The sequence below is a fragment of the Egretta garzetta genome, unplaced genomic scaffold (assembly GCF_000687185.1).
Source record: "Egretta garzetta isolate BGI_Z169 unplaced genomic scaffold, ASM68718v1 scaffold5, whole genome shotgun sequence".
NCBI classification, from domain to species: domain Eukaryota; kingdom Metazoa; phylum Chordata; class Aves; order Pelecaniformes; family Ardeidae; genus Egretta; species Egretta garzetta.
The window spans coordinates 3811627-3839355 of NW_009259707.1; the positions used below are offsets into that span (position 1 = coordinate 3811627).

The following is a 27729-nucleotide window of genomic DNA, read 5'->3' on the forward strand; positions in this document are numbered from 1 at the left end:
CACTTAGCTACAGCTGTACACATGCAGTCTGCAAACTGCCTTGAGGGTGAATGATATGAACCCTGGAAAGTTAGCAGCCAGAGGAATGCAAGGGAAAAACTTCAGAGTCCCTGGAAGTCTACTAGCCGCGACAACTAGGACTTTGATTTACAACTGCGACACACCCGTAATACCAACAGGTTCAGTGGGACCCATGAGAGACCAGCACCAGACAGGATCAGTAGCGTGCAGATGTCTCCGAGCATGAAATGTTTCACAACTGGTAGGAATGCTTTCTCCCATTGCAGGAAGGATGGAGATACCTGGGATCAGCCCTGACACAAGTGCTCCTTTTCTCAACACCTTCAGCCCACCCAGTTGTGGCAGTCTCCCAGAACTTTTCTGCCTTGGTACTCCCACAGGAGGAGGCAACTCATTTAAAGAGTTTGGATGTGTCCCACTGGACCACACAGGAAAATTAAACTGAAAGCTTCCTCTGGAGTTGCCTTTTAAAACCTTTTTTTTCTAGAAAACAAGTATAAAAGTATTCCAGAAGAAATACAGTACAAAGTATAAAACATTCACACATATGTCTCAACATCATAGCAAAAGAATGTGATAAATATAATTTAAAAAATAATAAAATAATAATTTATGAAAGATAGCTCACATTTACAGTTGTGTGCAGTGCCACTCGGTTTTACTGTGGGCTGCAGCACTGTCACACTGCAGTCCTTCTCACTGTTTTGGAGCCAGCTAGTGCTGCCCGCAGTGACAGTCCCACAGTGGTCAGCCAATGTAGAAAAGGTCTTTTACAAACACGTCACCATTCCTGAGCCTGCTGTCTGTGAAATTTCTGCTATCGGTATACCAGACTGAATAACCTTTGGAAAAAGCCCTTCAGGCTGCAATTTCTCAACATCTTAGTAGTTTTCACTGGCATGTGGTAATGCATGTACTTCCAGAACTTCTTGTTTGGACCAGCAGAAATAGAAGGTTTCCAGGTAACGACTGGTAAAATCCGAAGAGCCTTCTTCACTACTGGAGGCAAAGTCTCTGGCTCTTGGAAAGCCTGGAACTTTATTAACACCAGTTTGATCTTTTTGTCTTCCAACGCGCAGTTCACTGCTGCCTGCAGTTCAAAGATGCTTGGTCCGCTGATGTAGGCTTGGCTCAAAATAATTATTGCTCGTCTGCTTTGTTTAATAGCTGCAACAACTTCATCTGTGTATGCTGGAGAAGAAACAGCGGTTGTTACTGCATTCTGTAATGGACTTGTTATCTCATCAGTTCCTTTATCAACAGCTAAACCCCAGAAACAGGCAAACCAGAAATAGGGATGCTGGGCAATCTCATAACTCCAAGAAATGTGTTTGCTGTCAGAGGGTACCACAGCCATTCTTATGCAGCCTGGAGAACACAACTTGCTGCTCAGGAGGTGGAGGGCACAGCTGAGACCTCAGCACAAAGAGGGTCTCAAGGGATGCTTGGACTTGTCTTTATCTCTCCCAGGAACAGGTACTGAGGGTTTTCTAATTACTGCAGGTAGCACTGAATAAAGTTGCTCAGAAAGTAACTACTGAAATATCTGGGGTCTTTTTTTCAGGGAATGGAGTCTGCTTGCAAATAAATTCTTGGGCAAGAAGCTTTGTTTCAGCCAAGTAGCTCCCCAGTGACCACACTCAGACATGTGTGTGCCTCAGGGGCAGGGGCCAGAGATAAAGATCAAAACACAATGACATTTGAGCAGAAACTCCAGTTCATAAGGTTTTTTTGGAAAGTGAAAAACAATTTTATAAAGAACTGAAGATTTTCTACCATCCACAGGGACCTTACCTCCTCCTGGAAGAATATCTCTTTCAAGAATGCATAACTTGTATCCATATTTATTTTCCAGCATGTCTGGAAGAAGCTCCAGGGCAAATTTTTCCTCACTAATTAAAGTAGAGTCACTTTTGGAAGAGTCTAGTTTTGCATAGGATACAAATGCATCAAATTCTTTGCCATCTAAAATAAATAAATAAATAAGTAACAGTGTCTACATTAACAAGTCTGTCTGAAGCATTCAGTTTCTTTCTTAATGCTCAGTTTCCATTTGTATCTATTTAAGTAGTCACAACACAAACCTAAAATTATCGCCTGCTCATGAAGTACAGCCATCCAGTTCTCCAAAGCCAACCCTTACTCCTCACTCTCTTGCAAATTTTGTAGACATACACCACTACCAAAGCAAATGAGGAAGCTACAGGTGACTAGTGCAAGGAATTTGAAATCAGGCATTTTTCTGCGTTTTCACAAACATGGTCCAGTTTTCACCAGTGGAAGTTCTGATCCCTGCCAGGCAAAATCCATGTTGTAGGGAATAATTCCCAATCTTTTCTCACTTTTGCCCCAACACTGATTCCAAATATACTCATCAACGCACAAACTACTTTGAAAATATGACAAATTTTAAAGGAACAATGTTCTTATATATCAGTTGCTTGCAAAAGGTGTGCTATTTTCACACACTGCTATGTTTGTATTCATAGAATCTGGTGCAAGGAGCAAAGCCCAAGTCTGATCCAAATATCAGTACAGACGCTGAGTACCGACCAGTTCCTGAACTTTATTTCAGTCGTGTTAAAAGAATATGTTTCTGAGGTGCAGATGAAAAATATATAAAGAACTTTTCTCAGATTTGAAACACGCTGGTACCAATGACCTGAGTTAGGCCCATTCTAACTAGAAACAAGTTTTTTTCTGTTTGCTAAATAAAATTTGAACTACGCTTGAGGGAGGAGGAAGGAAAACAAAAGGAATTGCTGGTGAAAGCAACAGGCACAGTGGACTCAGTCCAGTCCCCCATATGTAGTTGCTTGATGCCATTTAAGGCATCCTAAGGTTGACAGGACTGCCAACTTTGACAGGGGAACTATTGGAGACTCAAATCTTTTGGAATGGCAGGCCATCTTCAGGCAGTACAAATGACATCAGACTCCGATGTTCAATCAGCTGAGCTGTATCGTATGTCAATACAGTTAATATAACCCAGAAAGGAATTCAGCTGTTTAGTGCAGAGTTGTCCTGCAAGGTGCTGCTGCAGGGCAAGCTGAGACACTCTCTAGATTTCACCATATTGACTACATCTCCATGGCATGGGAACTGAGACACCTACCTCCGGCATGGACACCTAAGTAATGGTGTTCAGTATCACCCCGTGCCTCAGTGTTAACCTCCAGATTTCTATCGCTAGATCTAAGATTAGGATCACAACCCTGAGCTAGATCCATGAGGTTCCTGCATGATCTAAAAGAGCCCATATGGATTCCAGGGAGCAAAGGAAATACGCATGGAAAACTAATGACATGCATGAGCTGGGGCGGGGGGGTGAACAGCTACATTCAAAACCAGCACGTAGCAGAAGGTATGGAATCAAAACAAAACATAGGTGTGCAGATTAGGCTTAGAGGCCAAGGATATGATTAAACAACACACATCACGTCTCCGCTCCTCCCCTCTGCTCCTGGCCACACACTTCCACCACTTCCTTCTACTGGTGCTGTAGCTCTTGTGGTAACGGAGGAAGCTGATTCACTTTGCTAGGTACTCACTGTCTTTTACTGAGTTGTTTTTCTGCCAAGTTGAGCCTATTTAGGCCCACAAGAGTGAATCACCAACAGCAGACACGCAGGCCTAGTGTGGGACTTGAAGGTGCAGCAGCAGGTTACTAGATCAGTTTAGCCAAACTTCAACTACACCCTGAATCAAAGCTCCTTTGAAAACAGACCATAAATTGCACTACAAGCTAGCTATTCCTCATTTCACCCACAGAGGTCACTGCAATCTTATGAGACAATGACCATTAATAAATACGTAACCGTTTTCCTTTATAATACTACTATTATGTTAGCAAGTTAAAAACACATACACAGTAAGCACCACTAGGAGTTTTTTTCCCCCTTAGAGTTGTACAGGACAGTTATAACCTGAGGAATTTTGGCACAAACATTTAAGATGCCCAAAGGGTAGGAAACGAAGAATGCCCAAGTTAAGCAAAGAGACTGCATACGTGATCTGTAAATGTTAGTGTGACAGATTCAGCGTTGCTTTCTCCTTGTGGAAGAAGACAGTATTTTTAAGAGCTATATCTGAATTCGTTAAGAAGGGTTAGAGAGGCATGAGGAAAAAGACAACCTCACTGCTGTCTTCAGCTACCAGATGGGAGGGTACAGAGAGGATGGAGGCAGATTCTTCTCTGAAGCACACAGTGATGGGAGAAGAGGCTAAGAGCAATGGAAAAGAAGAAACGATGGAAAGGAAGAAATGGCAAAATTAAGCCATAATTGCTGCTTTGCTGCTCTATGAGCAAGCCCTTTCAGACCTCAGGTGACTTGATATGCACTCACATGAAGTGAGAAGGACATAATCCTGCAGGTGAGAACACATTTTATGGCCAGTCACCCTAGGCAGAAAACTATCTGGGTAGGCATTATTGGTCTGTACACTCCATGGCCCCATGCTGCAAATGGTGCTGGGTGAATGTGGTACGTGAGTCAGGGAGCAGGACAGAGGCTGCCACGGTGGAACCTAATGGTGTCTTCGACTTCAATGCACAAATCTTGGCAGTTCTGTCTCTGTCCTACTGACATACAGGGTGAGCTCTAAGGGACTTTCCAGAGGTTCTTAAATCAATTTGTTACCAAATAGAGGGGAAATTTTGAGTGATTTCCCAAATCGCTTTTGCCAGCTGCCTTAGGGCCCACAGAAATACTTTCCAAAAGGTAGTTAATTGTCTCATTGCATATGTATTTATGGATCTCTAGATACAGTTATTTCACACTTATAATCTACATATATACACATGCAAACACAAAAGCAAACTCAGACACCTGTATCTCAAGCTGCATCAAGATTGAAGAATTTTTAGAAAAATTTCCTTGGGCACATACTATCAGATTTCTTTCAACCCATGTAAGAAAATTGTATGTTAGATTCTTTGAAGTAGGCACTGCCATTTCTGATACATTTTTACACTGCCTACTATGTTGGAGGCCCCTTTTAGCTGAGATGATGGGGCAATGCTACTATGAGGATTTGAAATATTGGAAGCTGATCACTCTGGTGTAAATATCAAGATGGTCACCATAATTTTTAGAAAGGAAATATTAATATTTCCCAAAAATACACTTCTTAGTTGGTGCCCTATATCATCTTATTTCTCTCCTTTGTTTATTGTTCTGAGAAATTATTTGGCTTCAGGTGAAAAATACAGTAGACTCTGGAGTCATTCACTTAGTTCTGCAAGGACATTTGATTCTTGTCCACAGGTTCTGTTGAACACTTTGGGAGAATGAGGTCAAAATGTTGGAGATGCTCTATTATTCCCAGCAAAGGGACTGCCAAAATTCAACTTCCTACTCTAATTTTCCATGGGTAAATTAGGGATCTTGTAAAAGGTTAACTGTGGCATTTCAGTTGGTGTTAGATATTTCCTCTATGCTTCCTGGCTTTTTTTCCATCTGCATCCACTGAGAATCTTGCTAGCTTTAATAGCCTTTGTATCAGCTCAAAGAGAACAGGGTCAATAAGAGCATTTAATTAAATGGTTAATTGACATTGGATTAACCCACATGGCAAAAGGCAGTAGAAAAACTGGCGAAAATTAATATTATACAATGTTCCTTACCTCCTGTAGTTTCATTGTGGACCAGATAACTTCGGTACATCAGCACTATTTCAATCCAGTGCTGGTAAATAAAGGCAGTGCACAAAAGGAATGCAAATAGAGTAGAAATGACACTGCACAGTACATGTAAGAGAAACACTGTAGAAAGAAAAGGGTCTATCATAACTCAGGCTTTCCAAAATAATGTTGGCACATAGATGAAAAACTCAGTCCAAAAATGGGGGCAAACCACCTCACAATCTTCATTCTTGCCCAGCTGGCAAACTCTAGGGAAGTCAGGAACTCACTTAGCTGCAAACCTCAACACAGAGTTTCAGTCTACCATCAGGGACTTTGTTTGAATGGTATCTCCTCGAAAAGCCAATCTGTGATGGAAGGCACAGAGAAACTGGTCTGTGGCACGCTCAACAGGACTGAAAGTAGTCATCGCTTGAGATGGAAAAGTCACATCAGAACACGCAAAGCTGCGCACAGTGCCCTGCTGGAGACTTCCTGTGCCACTCCAGTGATGAATCTCCGCTGTGAACTATGGTTCAACAGTTTAATTTCCACACTGATTCTGGTTTTGGCCTTTGCTTGAAAGGCTGGCACATTCATATCAGTTACGGTAACTTCTCAGAAACATACCTGCTAAGGACTGGGGAAACAAACAGAACTGTCCCACGAAAATCAAGGAATGCTATTGCTTTCAGCAGCCACTCTGCTTTAGTTTACTAGATTGCCTATTAAGGTTCAGAGATGCTACTCTCCTCTTCTTCCTCCCAGGTACTCCCCAGCTTCCACTCTCCAGCCCACCTGCCTGCACTCAGTCCCAGATACCCCTGTCCTTCTGAGTGTCCCTCAGAATAATGTGCCTTCCTAGACATCTGACAAATCAAACTTTTCACATCCAGCTTCAAGCAACTTCTGCAGCTGGCTAAAAAGCCAGTGTCCATGGGGAATGAATTTGCAGCAGCGAGTAAATCAAAACGTGTCTTCAAGGGCAAACAGTCATCCATTGATAGTTTTACCTCTCTGCTTTCTTTTCAGCTGGATCACAGCGGTGGCATTCCCCACCGAATTCTCAGCAAAGCACGTGAAGTTGCTTCTGAGGTCACTTTCGGTAACTTCTTTCAGTTTTGCAACATGAAGAAGTGTGTGCCCCTTCAAACCTTTTAGATAAACACTAAAGAGAAAAAAAACAACACATTTGCATTATACCTTTGCTGTTCACACAATCTCCAAATCTCTTAAATACAAAGAAAGAGGAGCTTGCAACTTCTTAACATTCAGCTTGAACTTCTAACAGTGTGCAATATTCTGGTTTGGAACTTCCATTTGATTTTTACATTGTAAGAAAATGCTAACATCAAAGGTCTGCAGACTGAAAGGTTTATTCTCAGTTCATCAACTCAGCAAAATACTTAAGCACTTGCCTAGTTTTAAGTATTATAGCCCCCTTTGACTTCTAGAAGATTGTGTTTTTCTAAGATGTAAAAAATTCCCTCAGGGAAAATGCAGGGAAATGAAACTTCAAAAAGGAGCCCTAAGAGAGGACTAGCTGGGCAAAAAGACTGAGCAGCACAGCCTCTTGCACAGGGGTAAAAAGCCCAAGGGCAGGGTAGGCAAACAGAATAAGACAGGTATAAGGCACGGAAGCACAGGAAATGAAGAGGTAACAGAGGAACCCACTCGGGGCTGAACGAGGGTTGCAGGGAACAGGTCTGTGTCTGCAACCACTCGAGAATACTCAGGGTTTCTGAGTCTCAGCATTTCTCTTTGAAAGCTACAAGTTACAGGCAGCTCTGGGTGATATCGAAAGCGCCCCACATCATGCCCCTGCAAAATGACATCTACCATGGCCCTACCTCTGCTAACTCAAGATAGACAGGCGTGAGCATGGGCAAGGATTCAACCTGTACTGAAAGTCTGTTGGGAATGTTTTATTTATTTGGGTTTTAAAAAAAAATAAACAAGCAGAAATTGTATGCATGCAAAAAGCTAAAAACTTGGTAAGAACAACATTACAAAGCTAAACATTCAGAAGTTAGGAAAATCCAATTTACAAGCTATGTCTAGGGACATGGTTTAGTGGTGGGATGGCAGGGTTAGGCTAATGGTTGGACTTGATGATCTTGATGGTCTTTTCCAACCTAAACGATTCTATGATCTGATGAGTGAGTGTGTGTGTGTGCAAGTGTATGTGTGATGCCACCATTTGTTATTTTTTCCCCATATGATTCCTATTAAGAATTCGATTTTAGCAGCGACAGCAGGGCTTTTGCTTCCCCCAGTGTACAGAAAAGTTTTCCCATAGAGATGACTCAGGGCTGTGTAGTGAAAGACACGCTTGTCTGCGTGGCCTCTACTATGTTTCTTGCCCCAGTTGGATGCTGCCTAAGTAAATGAGACAGGGAAGGACAGGTGGGGACTATTTGGGTTGTCCCCAAGTCACAGGAAACCTATCCCCCACACGTTGCTTCTCTGCAGGGTCCTGTTAATTCTCTCCAGAGAAGACTCCTGAAAGTCAGTGCTGCAGGTCCTCAGACTGACTCAATAAACACACCCCAACGTCTGAGGCACCCAAACTCCTTTCAAAGCCCACAGTATTGTTTTATTGGTCTGGTTCATTCCCCACTCAGAGACAGCTTCCAAGGACAGATTGAGTTGCTAGCAAGGCACAACAGAGGAAACATTTGGAAACAGCTGACGCAGGCACAGGCAGCCAAGCACCATTCATGTTGAAGCTGTCTGTGAGCTAAAGCTTTAGGAAGAGTTAAGACTGTGCAGAAAGTTTGAGTTCTTGACTTTATGGCCATCATAGGTACTTCTGTATGAGAAGTGCACGTGCCTGCCACATGCTCATGGACATACACGTTGATATGTTGAAGAACAGAGCCTTCTGAGTTTCCTTCAGTAGAATGTATTCAGTAAAGCTGTTGTAAAAGGATTTTTACACTTGCTGACTGCAGTAGTAACCAGACTACTGTTTTTTTTCTTACCTTGTTTCCTGACTCAATTTCTCATTTATATTTTCTTTGTTGTTTCTTTTCCATGTTACCCTCATCGGAGAAACTCTTTCAAACCCAAACTGTACACGACATTCCAATTCAAGAGGCTTTCCTGGAAGAAATTGACACAGGAAAACCATGCATGGAGGTCACCAGAATATTTTTCTCTTAAATAGCCTGGGATCTGTATAACACATGATGCTTCCTTTAATATCCACAAAGATATATATCAAGGAAAAAAATACATTTTATATAAAATTCTCATACTCCTAGAAAGCAAAGCTGTTTTGCTTTATCAAGATCTGTCATTATCTATCAATACCTCATTTAAACATTTTCTTTCACTTTCATCCACAGATGAGGAATTGAAACTTACCAAGCTCTGCTTCGAGGATCACCACACCATTGGGATACAAGAAGTTTGGTGGATGGATAGTGTTCTTTGCTGCAATTAACAGGCATACTGTTAATAACTAGAATGTTACCATCAGTGCAGAAGACCAGAGAAAATATCTTACAGAATTTTCTTTTCCAAATGTTAGGAGGAATTTAGACACCTCAATCCAAGGGGATGATTTACAGTTGTTGAGGTGTCTGAGAGTGCACAGAGTTTTGACCACAAAATGTACGTAGCTACTTAAAAACCTGCTATCTCAGTTACTCTGAGGCATTGCCATCCTACATGAGCTGAAGAGCTCAGCATCTAGCCTGCACTGAAGGTTATTTAGGATGGAGAAATTAGGGCCCCCTCTTGTAAAACCCCCTGAAGGACCCAATCCTCATACCAGTTCCCTGCCAAGCCCCATAAGCACACATACAGCACACACACCTCATTCACAAGCACCACTACTTGCGTTAAAATAGCCATCTTTTTTTTTTTTTTTTCAAAACAAGGGCTGCCAAAACGCACAGATAATGACACCCACGGTTTGAACAATCTACTAAGCTACCCAGGCTCCGGAAAAACAGCCCAAAGGGCTAAACCCCACAGCTCTGATATTCTAGGAAAGTCCCATACTGCAGGAAATGGTGCCACACGACACTTTTTTTTTTTTTAACCAAGCCACAGCAGAGAAATGCATGCAATATTCATGGGGGAGTACACATGTATATGGCACCTCTAAAGCATTTTTCTGGCTGTGCTGTGAAGTGAGGGAAAAGAACAGAGAAGCGCGGTGTGTTGGCTCGGGTTCAGCCAGATCAGAATAAAAGCAGAGCTAGTCCATCCCTCCTTGTAAAATATTGTGAGAATATAGCCAGAGAGAAGAGTGAAAGAGCACCAGACTTTGCAATCCAGTACATAGAGGTCTCAAAAGTTGGTGAGGCGTGGTTTCCAGGCCCTGTCCTGATGGGGGGTATATATTTTTCCCATGACTTCTTAGTACCAAATGCATCGAACATCTGCAAACAAGGGAACAGCTATTTCAGAGGAGTGCTGTCCTCACTAGACCATAGAACCAGGTTGCCTCACCTGACACCTTTCTTTCACTCCCTAAATCTTGTTCTCCCTTCCACTGAGTGGCCCACTTACCACCAGGATGCTGGGAATAGATCCTGTGCTATTGTCACACAGAAACAGCTGTACTGGGCCCACCCAGCTCAGGGTCTAAAAGAGATGCAGCTGTGCTTTCCTCTGGGACCTGTGGTTGACTGGAGCATCTGACGAGAGTGTCTTATGGCACTCAACCACAGATATCTGGAGAAAAGCATAACCACATCTCTCTTTTAGCAAACTAAACAGTCTCCCTCGTTCCTGATCCTGAGCTGCGAGTATGCTCCCTTGCACAGTGTTGACATTGTCCAACAGCACTCTGCCAGGCAATACCCGGGCTTTGCCTGAAGGGCAGAAGAGGACAGTAAATACTGTAGAAAAAGTCACCGTGATTTGAAGGAGAATATAAGGCCGTGCGATATCACTGTGCCATAGTGTTCTGGCCAGTTTTATTTAGTAATCCATACAAAGCCTAAAAGAACAGTGATGCAGGCAGTGATGCTTTCCCCCAAACAGCACATGCAACAACAAATGGCTTGTTTGTTAGATTGCTCATACGCCTCCTGTTTCCTCTGCTGTTAAAAATTTATGTGGAAGATGGGCAGTGATCCCACCAACATCACCTTCCTCATCATTGTCAAGTGAAAAAAAATTAAGGTCTCATCCCTGCCACAAGGAATGATTTTTTATCTAACTCCTACTTTCACATAAGCCTCTACTTCAAGGACAGAGGTAGGATTGAGATACATTGCTTTTGTCCATGTTTCCCATGCAGATTTAGCTCTCCTTCTTCCTAGTATGCAAATATCTTCCTAAGACTCCCCATAAAATACATGGAGAACATTGACACCAGTTGGAGTTTCATGAATTCTACTCCCAGATCAAGAGATCTAAATCCTTTTCTAGATTCAATCCCCACTGTTAGGAACTGCAATAAATCCAAGGCAGAATTAGATCTTGAAAATTATGGCATTGTATGCTACGTGTTATTACTGAACATCAAAGGTTTTAGTCAATGTCCCAAGATGTCCTCAGAATATTTGGAAAAACATTTTAATGATTGTGTAGCTAATTAATTTTATGGGTTTTTCAGAGCAAGAGCCTGAACAAAAGACATAAATAGGGTAGGAGACAATAGAGAAAACATACTTTACTTGGGGTATTTTATTCTGAGTTCTTATATTACTCACCAATGACGTCTACTTTTACTGCTGTTCTCATTGTCCACTTGGTAGTGTTGTCATACAGAGTATAATCACACACATATATTCCAGCATCTTTGTCATAGGTTGGATTCAAGTAGATTTCATTATGCTTAAGCTTTAGGCTTTGTCTGCTTTTCCTATGTTTTATCTGATGACCATCCTAATGAAAAGAAAAGATTAACATGGAATTAGAAGTCCTTGTTTTGCTGTTGTTTCTGTTATAAAATTATATTTTAAGACATTTTGATATTTTGCTTTTGCCATGGCATTAGGGCTAAGCCAAACTCCACTGAAGCTCAAAAAAAGATTCATTAAGAGTCTGAGGACATTTTCCAGTTGTATTAAAAAATTGTGGTCTGTAGTATGTCAATAGCACTGTCTTTTTAAAAAATTAGTTTTAATTTTTATATTTATTTTAAGACCATTAAGAATTTTCCTCAAATCAAATTCCTGAAAAAAACCACTAACATAAAATGGAAAGAATGCCCCCAAATTTAGTGGGCTTCAGATCAAGATGTAGTAAAGATATACCCCATTCAAAGTTTGAAAGTAAATTAAGAGTAACTTTGACTAGATCGTAATTCTACTTGATGGAATAAATAATGTAAATAATACCAGGTAATAAACCACACAATTGAAATCTCAGTCATTTTGATTTGCTCATTTATACAGGTTTAGATGGTATATTACAATCCTTACAAACACAACAGGAATAAATTTTAGCTTGCAAGTTTTTTAGAGGTCATTTGAAAAAGAGCAAGTCAATAATGCTTCAGTGGAATAGTGTTTGATTAAAAAAAGGAGTCTTTGAAAGAACAATTTGAAACATTAATCGTAAAAGAATCTTGTTTCTAACAAAGCCACTTTTTCTTTAGTATATTCGATATTTTCAGAATTTAGATTGTCAAAACAAAACTTCAAATGTTAAATTTCAATCATATGTCAGTTTTGTAAAGAACCTATTTTGATTCTCAATTACTTCAATTTCTTGGCTGAAGAGAAAGCATTTCTAGGCTTCTATTTCATGGAATAATGTTTTGGGTGTGGCAAATTTCTTCAAAACACTTACTTACAGACTTGATCTATAGCAATTCAAGATTCTACTTTGGGGTTGAAATTCTCAGGCTGCATTCTCTGCCAAAGAAGAGTTCAAGAACCTTTGGCACATGAGCATTCACTAGACCTAAAGCTATACTTCCACTGAGCTTTTCTGAACGCTCAAGAGAGTGACACTTACCTTGTACCATTTTACCTCTGTTTTTTTTAAATGGCTGTAGCATTTTGTCCCAGGACAAGTTATTGAATTTCCATTGCCAGCAAGAAGATACAGCGTAGTTGTGTCATAACCTGAACATTTTGCCACCGCCTTTGTTTGAACCTCCAAAACAATTTTGAGACATGGGATTTTTTCCCTGAGCGATGCAGGGGAAAAAAAGTTAAACATTTAATACACGAAACAAAACAAAACAATTAATTCTTGTATACAAATACAAGCCTTTTGCTCCATTACATACCATATCATACAGATGTACACTCCAGAAGCACTGTCCCTTACTGGTTTAAACCAAAGTGCATCCCCTTGGAGAGCAGGATTAGAGCTTTCCTTGATAGCCTTCAGTGGCTCTTTATCTTTCTGATGCCAGAACCACTTCACCTTATGTTGTTTTAGAAATGAGTTGTTATAAATGCGGGTAGCATCTCTATCTGGTAAAGCACATTGTAAAACAAACTCTTCATCACTAATTGCACGATACCATATTTGAGGTTCAGCGTGGGAACATCCTGAAAAGCAGGACAATAAGATATCAGTACCACCTGAAAGAACTCACAGTCATTGTGTTTTAAAAGGAATAATTAGGAATACTACAAAAAATACAAGTTAACCTTTCCTGATATCAAATCATTTTTTATGTGACCGGATGCTGGGCTAATAAAGAATTGATTTCCTTAAACATGGAATTTGCCAATGTTCTCAAAAGTTTATTCAAAGGTTCCCAAAGGTTTATTAGGCCTTTTTCAAAAGCCTAATGTGAAAATAGCTTAAGATTTTTAGTGAACTGAGGATTTCCGCTTGGGTGCTAACCTGTTAAACCTCAACTTTGTAGAAAAGCAGATGCAGGTCTTCTAGCTCTCCTCATATTAATGGAGAAGGGACTGAGAGAAACCTGAAGAAGCAGAGCCTGACCACCACACTCCCTGTTTAGGGTAAGGCTGACAAGCATTATTCTCACTGCTTTCAAATCTTTCCCCTCTTATGTTTCAGTTACTGTCACTAAAATGAAACAATTTTTTGGTTTCTGAAAGCTGTGGTCACCCATCCCAACCCCGAATTCTCTAAAGGCTGACTGACCTTGCTGCGTAACCCCTCCTGCCAGGCAGGATGTGGTAACCCTTGAAAATGTGGCAGGATTTCACTTCAGCTGAAGGGAGGGCATGAAATCTTCAGTTCCTTGCCTGCCCACCTGGGAGACTTTTTGCAGTTTCAGCTTCTCTCTGCAAACCAAATTGGATCGAGCTCCTCCAGATAGAGTGTGTGGGTGGAAGACTTTGAAATATCAGTCTCACCCCGCCTTTCTTTTCCTTGTCCCCCTAACAGGCTTGGACCAGCTGCTGGAGACTTCAAAGAGTCACAGAATCAATTCATTTGCTCCATTCAGTTCTCAGAAATTCTCCTTCACATTTGCACTTTTCTTTTTGTTAGGGAACTGAATTTTGAACCATATTTAGGGTAAACTGTATTACCAATACTTAAAAGGCTTGCATTAAGGCTAGAAGCAGCTGTTTGCCTGACACAAGCATGAGCAGGTGCAGGAAAAACTCAGGAAGGCATGGCAAAAGGCATATCCACTTTTCTCAGTTGTCAGAAAAGCACCACAAACACCAAACCTCATGAAAAAAGACCCTTACCTGGCAAGTTAATCTCTCTAACCTCTGCCCCGCTGACAAACAATGCTAGGATCCAGCACAAAGTGAGCATGGTTTTCTTTATCAATTTTGGTTGATATTCTGAGACATTTTCTTTAAGAACCATCTTGCTTTCTGTAAAAGAGGAAAACAGATTTTTTTTTTTTAAATAATACTCCAAGATAGATAGGCAATTACATATTTTATTATGTAGCTCTATAAAACTTAGCAGACAGTATTCCCTAGATATTGTGCTTTTTAAAAATGGGGTTTGCAGCACTCTTCCTGATCTTTCTATTTCACATAAATGCTGATATTATAAATATGAAATTTATATATATAAATGTGATATTCAATAACATGCAACAGTCTCTTTAAATACATCTTGCACAGAGCTGCCTACAGATGGAATTCCTAGTTATACATACAGCAATGCAGAACTCCACATCTGGATTGGAAATGCAGATCCTTCAGCAGCTGTTGCTGTTGGAAGAGGAATTTGTCCTCTAAGATGACAGATAAGATACCAAATAACAAAATCAGCCTTTGGCTAATGATAACTATCAGCAACAGACTGAGAAAGGCATAACTGGCACCAAAATCCATGAAGCTCTGCTGTATCTTGAAGACCAACAGGCCCAGAGTGTGTAAACTGTATTCCTTTGGTATTAAACGAAATCTGAAGACGTGCTGCAGCTGCAGATGGCATTGAGTCTACGGGACTAGAGTAGAACTATGCAGAAGTAAAGCCTTCAAAGCATGTACTGTATGGGCACCAGGTCTTTGGTCCTAACTCTTTCACCCAGAAGACACGCTCTTGTTGGGCTTTATTACCAGCTAAACCAGATATACCCTAAGATGTCCGCTAGGGTCAGCAGAGCAACCTAAAAACCCCTTCTCCTCCATGACTTACCTGCATGTGCAGCATCAGGCCTCACTTCTGAACCACAGTGTACAAGTGCACTGCTTGAATGACCCTAGCAGAGATCTGCTGAACAGGGTATCATCCACACCGTCATAAGGTATCAGCTCCGTGGTGTGTGAGGGATTTGGGAGCAGGTCCGCAAAGCACACAGCTGCACCCAGACCCCTATATTACAGCATCCTGCCCAAGGTGAAACCCCAAACCCTACTGTGTGAAGTGTTTTGCCTCTTCTACTAAGAGGTTTGACCTGTCCCCCACAGCCTTCTCAGCCACAGGGCAAGAGGAAAGGCAGGCTGTCAAGCATGCATATTCAACAGCCATGGCTTAATTTGGGTATTTAGTAAGAAGATATCCAACGCCTGTGATTGACATGTCTGGTGTGCCTGATTCAGGATCTCAGTGAATAAGCGCCATGTGCTTTGCTGATGTTCACATCGTGCAATGGAGACCTCAAGGAGCTTTTTTCTTTGCTCATATGGCCACAGAGTGACTCTGCATTTGCACAGCTGCCAGAGAGTCACTGAGTCATCCCGAGGAAAAAAAGCAAAGGTCTGGCAAAGGCTAGTCCCTTGTCTGTTGGCACCTCATGCAAATCAGACATGACTCATTACAGGCAGACAGCAAGAAGGCATCCAGTACACACCAAGCTAGCAAGAGAGGTGAAGAGAACTCCCACTCTGCACTTTTTCAGGCAGCTTTTGTTTAGAGAGGAGTACTTTAGTCACCATTCTCTTCAGCACGTCTCTATTCCTTGCAAGTGAACGGAATGATCTATTTTTACGCTCAGAGGTCACATGGAGTAGGTTAACTCATTTGTCTTAAGCTAACCTGGTGCTTTGTTACAGGCTGGCTGCTGACGACTGTCATCACCCCATACATCTTTTAAAATCATCCTGAAACTCCAAGCCAGTAATTCTGAATAAAAAGACAGAGTTTTCTACCAGCACTGGGCAAAAGCCCTGCTAGACTTTAAGAAGACACTTCTTATCCACTGCAAAAAGGTTGATGGATCCTGACTCTTTTGAATCTGGATTTATGACAGTTATATAAAGATCTCTCTCAAGGCATTCATTAGGGCTGCATCTCTGTCCCTATTCATACTGTGGAAAACAAAGGGTGATGGTTTGAGTTATGTCACCCACCAGCCCACGTGGCAACTCTGGTGCCAGTAGCAAGCAGGACCCAAGGGCCTTGTGTGTGATTCAGTGCTGCTGTCCCTCGAGCAGGTGAGCTGATGCAATGGGTCACTGTTGTCAAAAGGGGAAGGTCTCATCTACTTCTCCGTCCTTCCCACTCTCCTCTCCCTTGATCCCAGAAAAACGGGCCAGCCCCTCTCCTGTGACAGCTCTGGTCCTCTCTGGTGACTCAGTTCAATTTGTTAAGCCGTCAGAAGCTACACGAGGAGTGCCTGACCTGACACAAGATAAGCAGTGGAGGTGTTTGTAATCACGGACACACAGGCTACGTGTAGCAAAACCACATCAAATGACCACTCACAAAGCATTTAATAATGCCAGTGACATATAACCTCTCTGCTCTCCAGTTTACTTCCATGCTAACAGTGCCCTCTTCAAGCTCAAAAGGTCACCACGAACGGGGAAGAAGTGTGAAAGGGAGGGTTATCTAATGAATGTTACAGCTTTGGTTAGCAGTCTGTATAATTTTCTGTGGTCTTTTGCTAGCCATGGGAAAACACACCACTGCCAATTTGTCTGCTAACTGCTAACACTTTCATTAGAGAACCTCAGAAACTTGCATTTTTATAGTCCTTAAAAAGTATGGTAGCGTGTGAAATGAAGAAGGGTCGTCTTGCGAGCATGCTTGACGGGAAGAGAGAAATTCACAGCAGAAGCAGACAGCAATTGCCAAAGGAGGGGGGCACCTGAAACAGGATAATCTTAAACTGACCATTCAGGTGTATTTGCACTGCAGGTGGACTCAAGGTGATTCAGTGATTCGATACATTCACTGACTCATTTTATCTTGATCCCTATCTGCCAGAAAAAGAAAGCAGCCTACTCTGGGCAACATGTATTATCAAGTCTCTCCACCTTCTCCTGCCATGTACACACCCACATTATCATGTCCTTAGTCTAGGGATTTAGGATGCCATTTAATTGGAAAGTAATTTATATACAAAGGAAGCTAATGTGGTGTTAACATAATTTCCTGTGGTAAAAGAATGTAAGCGAGAAGAACAGAACTCTTTTATTTTGCCTACATTTCAACCTAGAGGACTCTCACAAGAAAACAGTAAATCTCTATTTTTGTGTGTATCTACATAAAATATAAGCAAAAGAAATCAAAAGCAATTTCTTCAGAGCTGCACAAGTTTCATGATATGTCTGAAGTCTAGTAAACAGTGGCCTGCCACAATCTTACAATCCGAAAAAATTACTTCAGTGTCAGAGTCAATTCCTGTGTCTTGTAGTGCATTTATATCAATAGAAAGGCAAACATAATCTGATTCTAAGAGTAAGATTAGTAATGGTCACACAGAAGAAAAGAACTTCACCATACTTACAAAGCAAAAAAAAAATCTAATGAAGCTACTTACTGAGATACTACTGTTTTGTCTCACCAAGCAAGTAAAACAAATTTACTTTAAAATGCACATTCAAAGACAACAAAACCAACTCACCTGTCAATCAGATGGAGTCGGGAGGGCTAAAATCTGAAGCTAAAAGCTATAATAATAATAATTTTTAAAAAATTATCTGAAAATCTTACCTGCACATCCTACACTACATGATAAGAATTGTGGTTAGTTCTAGCAGTGCACTGTGTTGAGTCTGTTTCCTTCACAGGAATTTCCTCTACCTCACTGTCATCATCCCTTCCTTTCTCACTTCAGTTGCGTTAGGTTCAAAATTTCCGGGTCATTTTCTTGTAAAAAGAACACAGGAAAAAAGTTTTTCCCTAGTAAAAGATCACAGCCTTTGGGGCTTTAAAATCTTCTATTTGCATTGTGTGCAAAGATGCATTGGACTTTTTAGTTTGCTTCTTTTAAGAGAAGGAAGGCTAAAAGTTTACTTCTTTTTTGCCCAAATGCTGCTACTAGATGGTTCAAAAAAGTGCGTAACGGCTGAAATCTACAAGGGAGCCATATTTCTGCCCAACAGCAAATAATATTCACTGTAAGAGCCGAGTTGTCCTTACCCTTCGTCTCCTCAGCTGCCTTCCCCCCCCATAAGGGGGCTGTGACCCACTATTACTTTCTGTCTGTGTCCTCCCAGTTAAGCCTTGTTGGTGACCCCAGCCCAGCTTTGGCAGAAAAAGAAAAGAGAAGGCGTGATGAATATGAGCTGTCGGTGACTTGCCCCTTGGACCTGCTAGGCAGGCAGAGCACCTCAGTGTGCACAGCCCCACAAGGTCCAGCCCCTCTTCCAGGCTTCCTGTATGGATGCGAAACCCATAAAAGATTGGCTGCCCAATGACTCAGACTACATAAAAGCATCTGAGAGCACCTTGTCTTCAACTCAGACCCTGCTTCTCCCTGTTTCAACAGAGGTCATGGAAATGTATAGGTCCATCAGTTTGCACCAGACTTAATTCAAGAACCGTAGGACTTGTTTCTTCTTTTTTTGTGAGAAGTTCACACTTTACTGCAAATTGGGTCAATTACCCTATTTCCATGAGAAGCTAAAAAAGGCTTTTTGCTACATAAGAGGTGATTTCAGTGCTGCCTCTGCTTATACACATACCTTTAGGTGATGGCCAGTATTAATGCTTGGTTGTATTGGGTCCTGAGCATTTGGAGATATAAGATGCGTATTCACAGCTTCTACCATGTGTTTATGTCTCTTCTCTTTCCAGAACAGAGCCCGTTGATGATCAAGCTTGGTGATTGTCTCCTAAAATATCTTCAGTGTTTTGCCCCAGTACAAAATATATTTTTGGTTTATAAGTTACAAAAGGCTCCAAGGTATCTCTGTAGGTTTCAGTATAAAAACTTAAGCTTTTTGAAGGTGTCCTTTCTGACTAGAAAAAAAAGCGCGTTTTACTCTCCTCTTCTCTTGAAGGACTTATAGAGTGCAACACAAATAAAATCAAGCCCACGCTACCTTCAAGCCATTGCTCAGACTATCAGAGAAGATGGCTCTTTCCTGAAGATGCATCTTACTGACACAAAGTATACTTCACTCATTTTAAGTACTAACTGTGATACTCTCCAAGTAATAGGTTTAGTACATTCAAAACATTAAGTAGAGCAGTCCAACTGCTAGAGCAGATCTTAGACATATAACAGAAGCACCAGTCACATCAAGTTTTGAAAGCCGTGCTGCCAGAAAACTGAGTAGTATGTCATGCTGGTTACCACACCGGATGAAAATCTTATCAAATAGTACCAAATACTTGGCTGAGCCTCTGCCCCAATTTACCCCTTCGTCTTTGGTGAAAGTAAGGTATATGCTACAAAAGCAGCCTCACATGCCTGTACTTCCCAGCTTCATATTTACCTTTTGCTGCTAGAGCTAGTTTATAAAGGAGAGGGTAAAGGACTGCTTCAGAATACCCTCCCTTGCTGCCTTTCTCTCCCCTCCTTCTCCTCCCCCCTTACTTACTCACTCACTCACTCACACATTTACCATATTTTATACTATAGCTCCAGGCAATTGAAGGCTGCATGCTCAGGAGTGCTCCCCTGCCCCTGTGGAAAGTCGTGGTGGAGGTCCATGTCTTACCTCGTCCATCTCACTTTTGCTCAAGCATTTTGCCAGCCAAGAAGCAGGGGGGAAAATGCACCGTCTCAGTGAGTATGTAGTGTAGTCTTACAGTACTGGGAGGATTGCGTCTCTTTAGGCTTCTGGTACTATTCTGGCTAGACACATTTACACACCACCTCCCCCTCTGCCCAGCTATGGTTAACACCAAGTGGGTAAGAAATTTTCCGCTCTGATTATCTTCAGCACTGAGTGGTGGTGGTTCTGTTGTCACAGGAGGTGTCTGAACAGTATGTAAACATCAACCTCTGTTCATTTTGTGCTGGGTTATGCAGTCAGTGAAATGGCATACAGTCGAGGGCAGCTTATGGAGCAGTGGGGTAACTCGCCTATTACTCCTCTGTGAAATAAGGGAAGATGGTGTTATTTAGTACAAATTTGCTGCACCACTGTGCATTCTGCTGTGGGCGTCAGGGTGTAATATGGTCAGTGACACAGCAGTACTTTGGATGCACTAATAACTTAATAGATCACTTGTGGAGAGAGAAAGAGTAAAGCAAATACTCATGACCGAGGGCTTTAAAATCTGTTTACTCTTACAATCTTTAGCAGTTAATTAGAAAAGATTGTCTAGCACCTCAAATTCCATGCCAGTCCCTTCTTGCCTTCCTTGATAGTCTAGCCTGCTTACTGCAAGCCAAGAAACACAAACCTGACAAGGATGACCATTGCTGCATTTATGGGTTTTCTTTCAGAAACTTACTGCGCTCCAGAGGAGGAGTGGGTCAGAACAGTTTCCCCATTACTCCCATAGGAGACCTTACTGTCCTAATGGCTTTAATGCCCATTGTAAATTTATTCATGGCCACATCTCTGTGTGAATACTGTTCCTTAGCTTAAACAACTCTTCTTGTTTCTAGCACTTTTTTCTTTTCCTATATGCATGTTGACAATGCTCCTATTCCTTTCCCTGTTCATTTTACCAGCCTAAACAATTTAAACTCTTGTAGAAACCCTTCACACGATTCTCCTGGTGATCCTCATGGCTCTGCCTTGCAGGTCTCAACGTCTCACTTCACTGGTATTTGCACTGTATCATTTGATTTTCCTTCATCGTGCTGGTGACTGGCAACAATCCTGAGGTTCTCACAAGTTTTCATTTCCAAAGTATGAGTTCCTTCCTTGTAGCTGAAGTTTTCCTGCTAGTCTCCAAAGGGTGTATCTTCCTTAAGTAAGTACCACATAAATAAATATGCTTAATATACTACATAGTAAGCCACTATACACAGACAAGCGACACTGCTATCACAGCTGAGTTAAATATTTAGCCTCGAGTCTCTATCTGAACGCCTGAATTCAGAAATGAGGTGTACCCCATAAAAAAGCCCCTCAACAGATTTCTTTGCTAGGGATGTTCAGTTCCTCCCTATTATGTAGTAGCAGCTCTTCATGAACAGACACAGTCACTTCTGAATTTGCCCAATTGTTTCTGAAAAGTCAGATTCATATAGCATTACAAACAGTTTTGGAACCTCTTATGGAACAACATTCCTTCACCATAGTCAAAAAACCTCAAACAGCTACCATTACAGTTTTGTAACCACATACTGAAATGAAGTCTCCAGCACAAGACTGAGATTGGCTTAACTATGGTAGTGGTCAAAAGAATTAGAGCGATAAGCTGTGAGTCTATTTGATTCTTTCATAAGTACCTTAAAGCCATCAAGGTACTGAAGTCTATTTTTGTATTCGATAGGTAATAAGCAACAAATATGTTACACTGGGCGGTGGTATATCTTGCTGATATATATACTGTATCTCACCAATAGAGGCCATATGGAAGATCAAACAATGCAATATAAGAGACAAATCCCTGTGATGAGTTGTTTATGTATTTAGCTGAAAACGAAACTAAAAAATGTGGTCTCTCTGCAGCTGCTTTCACTGAAGTTCAGGAAATTTGGATTGTTGAACTACAGGAAGCTTTCATGAGTTGATCAAAAGTAGAATAGATTCTCGTGGAGGCTTTTTTCCATTTTGTTTTTTACATAACTTGTGGCTGTTGTAGAAAGCTTGGTAATTGTTTCGCTCAGGTGCTTTATCTAATTATAGCTACTAAATCAGAAAACTATTTCCCAAAAATGCAATCACATTTTCTTTTTCAAAACACTGAATACTTTTCAGCTACATCACAAGCATCTCACTAGGAAAGGCAACATTTCAAAGCTTTTATTAAATATATATAGGATTTAATGATGCAAAAGTTGCCGCCTCTGTGCAAGCTGGACCATAGCCATCTCTAAAAAGAAAACCACTTTTTTTTTTACTTTCTCTGAGAAAGCAAGATAGGAAAGGACAACTTTAATATATAACCACAGTTCTAGAGTAACCTTCCAGGCCAGACTCGTATGTCTATCTTCTTACCTGCTAATCTTTATTGTCTTGCCAATTTTTTGTGACCTTTTACCATTTACCCCTGGTTTTCAAGTTCTACCTCTCTTCATAAAGAATGCAGATGGCAATGGAGGAACAGAAATGCTTATAGTAGGAAGAAATAGTGGATATGGAAGTAGACACGGTATCCATTTGGAGGGACCCCTTCACTCAAAGAGCGTCTCCAGACTTGGTGCACACACCAAAGGTGGACGCACAGAACAGGGCACATAGACAACTATAGTTCATGAACCTTCTACATTTCCAGGCCCTTATACGGTACTACACTATAGTACTGATACTATATACAACAGTCCCAACTCTTCCCAACATTTATGTTCCAATTATCAATACATAAAGATGACTTCTTTGATACTCTTTTTCTTCCAGCCAGCATTGTGTGTGGCAGAAAATGGTCAACCAGGAACACTAAAAAAATGCAGACACAGACTATGCTCTCACAGTCAGTACCATGTTGTAGCATGTGCAAGAAAGACAAGAATCTTCAAGACTGGTGTCTTACAGCAGCCGTCTCCTCACTGATGCCATCTGCATCCTCCTCTGGGAAATTCCATACTCCCAATTGCTTGTTTGGATTTGGCTTTGTTTAAATTGTTCTACAGTGCAAATGAGACATTTACTGCTTGTGGAGAGCAGGTCTAACAACACTCTTGCTTTTTATTGCATTTTTTCTTCTTAGTGTAAGTAAGTTTGATTTTTGACACTTTGGCTCTCTAACTGCAGCGAAAACGGAAGCCACAGATGTGGAGAGGGGGAAATAAAGTTTTATTAAGTGCAAAAAATGGAACAAAAAATGCAATATAAATAGCTGAAATTGCCCATTACTTCAAACCAACTGTCATGTGAATTCACTTATAAATTGACATATACATGATCAGGTAAATCAGCACAACTGCAGCCTAAAAATGTCATATTAGCAGCTCCTTTTCTCTAGGAACTAGTAAAAGAGAAAGCAGGCATTTCCAAGCCCTGATTAAAGTCAGTAATTCAGGATATAAGAGCACTAAGAACAACATCTGCTGTTAATATGAGGATGCATATCCTTAATTTCCCTTGTCTCCTTTTACCACAGCATAGGCAATGACTATCGGCTATAGAGATTAAATGACTGTGTCACCATACCATCCCGTACAAAAATACTTGCCCTTTTACAGGTATTGAGCAGTCCATTGTACTACATCGGAATGTCTGCTTTGCTGCCATTCAGACAACTTTGGGGTTAGTGCCATTTAGCTTTCAACCTTCCTTACGTATAATCCTCTGATATTATATAAAACCTCAGTGTGGTCAAACTCTGTATGGTCTCACAATCTTCAGGATACAGCTTCATGAGGTATAGCAGGTACATGCAGTCACAGCGTCTCTCCAAGCTGAGGTGAGGGGGCTTTCATGGAAAATTGAACCTCAATTTATAGTAGCTGACACTCATAGAGGATAAGCTCAGTCCAGAGTTTTTAAGAAACCGTGCGGACTATCCGTATTCACATGCGTAGTATAACACCTTTGACACACTAAGTTGTTAGGCAATACATTGATGACAGCATACGAAAAACTATGTGGCTGAGGAGCAAGTTTAACACCAGGAAAGTTATTAACTTTTCTGTCAGTTGTTTGGCCAAGGAATGGATGTGTCCAGTATGTCCAATGGCATTTCTGAAGTAGGGGCCTTCATTATTCCTGCGGGAGAATGTTAAAACTGATCTGTGATTACAAATCACAGGAAACACTGGTAGAGAAGAACTGAACCTTGAAAAAGATCTGGAAATATAGACTCACATATCTACAGAGCAGGAATCCTCTTCAGTAAAAGCTTAAGACAGAGAATGGCTCTTGCCTAAGGGTCACATTTCAAAAGCTCTTTAGTTGCCTGACAGAAAGGGGGAGACCTCTTGGAGCTGCTCTGAAGGACACCACAGATGTGTGCCTTTTTCTTTTGTTCCTCTCAATCTGCGTTTTAACCTGGCAACTGTGTTGTCTCCATTTTGCAAATCCACATTTAGCCTTTAATTTTACCTGAACATCTGTCAGAAACTATACTTGATTACAGGATATTTGACAAAAAACAAGGTAGTTCTTTCTCATTAATCTTGAGACATTGCCATGACACCTAGAACTGTGTTCTCAAGTGCACTGAGAAGGTAATGGAGCTCCTCCACTACAGTTGCATGAATTAAGTGTCAGTGTCAAAGAGATGGCTCCTCAGAACTAGCATTAGTTGAATGTAAGACAATGATGAGAGTGGGCTGAGCCTTGATAGTCTCCTGGCAAACTGACAGAAAATCTTGCAAAATGATTCTCCATTGATTTCTCCCCATCAGTACTAGGAGGGAATACAGTTCCTTCTTATCCAGGAATTTATGTCAGATTGTACTTCTACAGATTGGAGTCTACCTGGACTTCAGCAAAGCCTTCGACACAGTCTCCCATAGCATTCTCCTGGAGAAGCTGGCAGTTCATGGCCTAGATGGGTGTGCTCTTCGCTGGGTTAAAAACTGGCTGGATGGCCGAGCCCAGAGAGTCGTGGTGAATGGAGCTAAATCCAGTTGGCGGCCGGTCACAAGCGGTGTCCCCCAGGGCTCAGTTCTAGGGCCGGTCTTGTTTAATATCTTTATCAACAACCTGGAGAAGGGGATTGAGTGTGCCCTCAGTAAGTTTGCAGATGACACCAAATGGGGTTAGAGTAAAGATCTGCTCGATGGGAGGAGGGCTCTACAGAGACCTGGACAGGCTGGATCTATGGGCTGAGGCCAACTGTATGAGGTTCAACAAGGCCAAGTGCCAGGTCCTGCACTTTGGTCACAACAACCCCAGGCAATGCTACAGGCTTGGGGCAGAGAGCCTGGAAAGCTGCCCAGTGGAAAAAGACCTGGGGGTACTGGTTGACAGCCAGATGAATATGAGCCAGCACTAGGCCCAGGTGGCCAAGAAGGCCAACAGCATCCTGGCTTGTATCGGGAATAGTGTGGCCAGCAGGAGTAGGGAAGTGATAGCGCCCCTGTGCTTGGCCCTGGTAAGGCTGCACCTCAAATACTGTGTTCAGTTTTGGGTCCCTCACTACAAGAAGGACGTTGAGTTGCTGGTGTCCAGAGGAGAGCAACAAAGCTGGTGAGGGGTCTGGAGCACAAGTCTGATGAGGAGCAGCTGAGGGAACTGGGGTTTTTCAGCCTGGAGAAGAAGAGGCTGAGGGGAGACCTTATCGCCCTCTACAGCCGCCTGACCAGGAGGCTGTAGAGAGGTGGGGGGCGGGCTCTTCTCCCCGGTAACGGCAGGTTTAGGTTGGACATTAGGAAAAACTTCTTCACAGGAAGGGTTGTCAGGCACTGGAACAGGCTGCCCAGGGAAGCAGTCGAGTCCCCATCCCTGGAGGTATTTAAAAGACAGGTAGACGAGGTGCTTTAGGGACATGGTTTAGTGGTGGGATGGCAGTGTTAGGTTAATGGTTGGACTGGATGATCTTAAAGGTCTTTTCCAACCTAAACAATAGGCAGCTAATAAGGGAGGATTACCATGGTTTTGAGCAGCATTACCAAGTTTGTTTCAAAAAATACTAAGTACCAATGTTCCAAACGCTTAGGAGTATACAAACATATCAAAGATCTCATTTTCACATAAATGCCTTACATCCCTCAGCTAAAGGTGGTTCAGGGTATAATGCAGATATCAGTGCCCATGAACAAAATACAATTGTCTCTATCCCATTCCCCTTGTCTCCCTGCCAAAATGAGCATTTACATTTTTCTCAGTGAAATAGGAGGATGGAAACAGTCTTTACCATTCCTCTAAATCAATTCCACTTGGCTTGTCTAGACTGCCTATGAGCTAGTAGTGAATACTGTTAACCCAACCAAATCTGCCCTACTCTTCCTAACCTCCCTTTTCTCTGTTTTCACTTGATTTTTCTGCTTGACATTGCCCAAAGTCTCCATGCCAAGTTCTCCAGGGCAGGAGCCATTTGGGTCTACCCCCAAACAGGATCCTTAGAAAATTCCAAAATACAAACCCAAGACCATCTAAATAATAATACTTTGCAAATCCTGATATATTTATTGTGGGGCCTCAGAAAGTATGCAAGTATAACTAATATCATTCTACATTGCAGGAAATCAAAATGTTTTGCATTGTGCTTTGTGCCATGTGGTAAGTCCTAAGCAGAATCAAATTTCTGCTCCTTGTGCAGATCGCTGAGGAAACTCTCTCTGGGATAGCATTTAGCATTGGGGTTAGCATCATCCTAGCCACTATAACAATTTCTACATTCTCAGATCTCAGACTTGGCTTCTTAGGAACACTATCTTCCCAAAGTAAGCGTGCAGTTTGTGTTTTCTAGTAGTTAGCAAAATGCACAGTTTTCTGCAGCACCTTCTCTCTCCAGAATAGTTATATGACTGCATTAAAGTCACAGCCCTCAGTCCGCGGTTGAGCCCCTTCTGAGCCTAGGTCAAGACTATTATAGTGCCTTTTGGGGTTTATCTTGGTAGGCTTCGCTGGCATCAGGTACCGAAGTTTCTTCCAAAATCTGGAATTCACAGGAAGAGATTTATCCTTTTTCCACTTGACAACCCTCTTTGATGGTAAAAGAGACAGTGATTCTGGCAAGAAATTGTAGTCACTTATAGGCATATATTCTATTAATATGATCTTAGTTTTCCTTTCAACTAGGGCTTTATGCAGTCCACTCTCAAGTTCGTATATGGCTTTGTCAGAAACGTAGTTCTGGCTCAGTATAATGATTAATCGTCGACTTTTGTCAATGAATGAATGGATATCATCAACAACCGCTGCAAATTAAAGATAAATGTGTTATTAAACTAAATTGAAAGGATAGGCACTGAATTGACTTATCTTTTAACAATCGCACACATACCAAAAATGTTCCCCTTATAAAGTGACAGCATGGAAGCATCTTGTCTCTAAGAAGAGATTAATGTACATTACAGATTAAGAGGCTGTGAAAATGAGCTCGGGTATGGCCAAAGCTTCTTCTCTGGAGCAGACAAAACCTACATACAATGTCCAGCTACCCTAGACAGCTGTCTGTCATTAGTCACATGGATAGAAGGTGACAGCAAAATTTATTTTTCCTCCAACCAGACATCTCTTTGCTCTTTCACAGTAGATACCATTGGAGTGATTCCACAGAAAGTCACCAAGAGCAACCTCTCTCCAAATATTCAGCAGCTTTTAGGTTACTCCTTCGTTTACATCACCAAATACCCAAGTCTATTGCCAGTAATACAAGGTTGAGAAGACTAGCATGTAATGACAGAATGAGTTCCAACTCTTTTAGATCCATGACTTCTGTCATGACAAGCGATTAATGAAATCAAATGGCGATATCCTTCAAACACCTGTGCATCAAATTGAATTTTCATGCACAACTTCCTGTACTTGCTTCAGCATCACAGGACAACAAGGTCTACAGAAACCAGAGACCTAGAAAACATTCCT

At 41.6% G+C, this 27729-nt stretch overlaps 2 protein-coding genes across 2 annotated transcripts in view; both read right to left on the reverse strand.

The window, feature by feature from the left end:
* Positions 1-838: 838 nt before the first annotated feature.
* Positions 839-14365, reverse strand: LOC104126371 (interleukin 18 receptor accessory protein). The gene is made up of 10 exons (XM_035894415.1): positions 14242-14365; positions 12849-13116; positions 12572-12746; positions 11320-11494; positions 9014-9082; positions 8629-8749; positions 6658-6812; positions 5648-5785; positions 1816-1986; positions 839-1212 (listed from the first exon to the last, which is right to left on the reverse strand). Exons 1-10 carry the CDS (start codon positions 14363-14365, stop codon positions 839-841), a joined length of 1770 nt encoding a protein of 589 aa, XP_035750308.1.
* An 11385-nt stretch (positions 14366-25750) lies between these two features.
* IL18R1 (interleukin 18 receptor 1) overlaps positions 25751-27729 on the reverse strand; it is an 18261-nt gene continuing 16282 nt past the window's right edge. Inside the window, exon 9 of the mRNA XM_035894377.1 lies at positions 25751-27059. Within this exon, the coding sequence (XP_035750270.1) occupies positions 26659-27059 (401 nt within the window). The 3' untranslated portion in view covers positions 25751-26658. The remainder of the gene's footprint in view (positions 27060-27729) is intronic.

Excerpts from the sequence above, each read along its gene's own strand:
- LOC104126371 (XM_035894415.1), bottom strand. The coding sequence starts at position 14,365 with ATGGTTCTTAAAGAAAATGTCTCAGAATATCAACCAAAATTGATAAAG. Across the intron at positions 5,786-6,657 it reads GCTGAAAAGAAAGCAGAGAG|TGTTTCTCTTACATGTACTG; the intron begins GTAAAACTATCA and ends TTCTTTCTACAG. Across the intron at positions 1,987-5,647 it reads CCACAATGAAACTACAGGAG|ATGGCAAAGAATTTGATGCA; the intron begins GTAAGGAACATT and ends TATTTATTTTAG.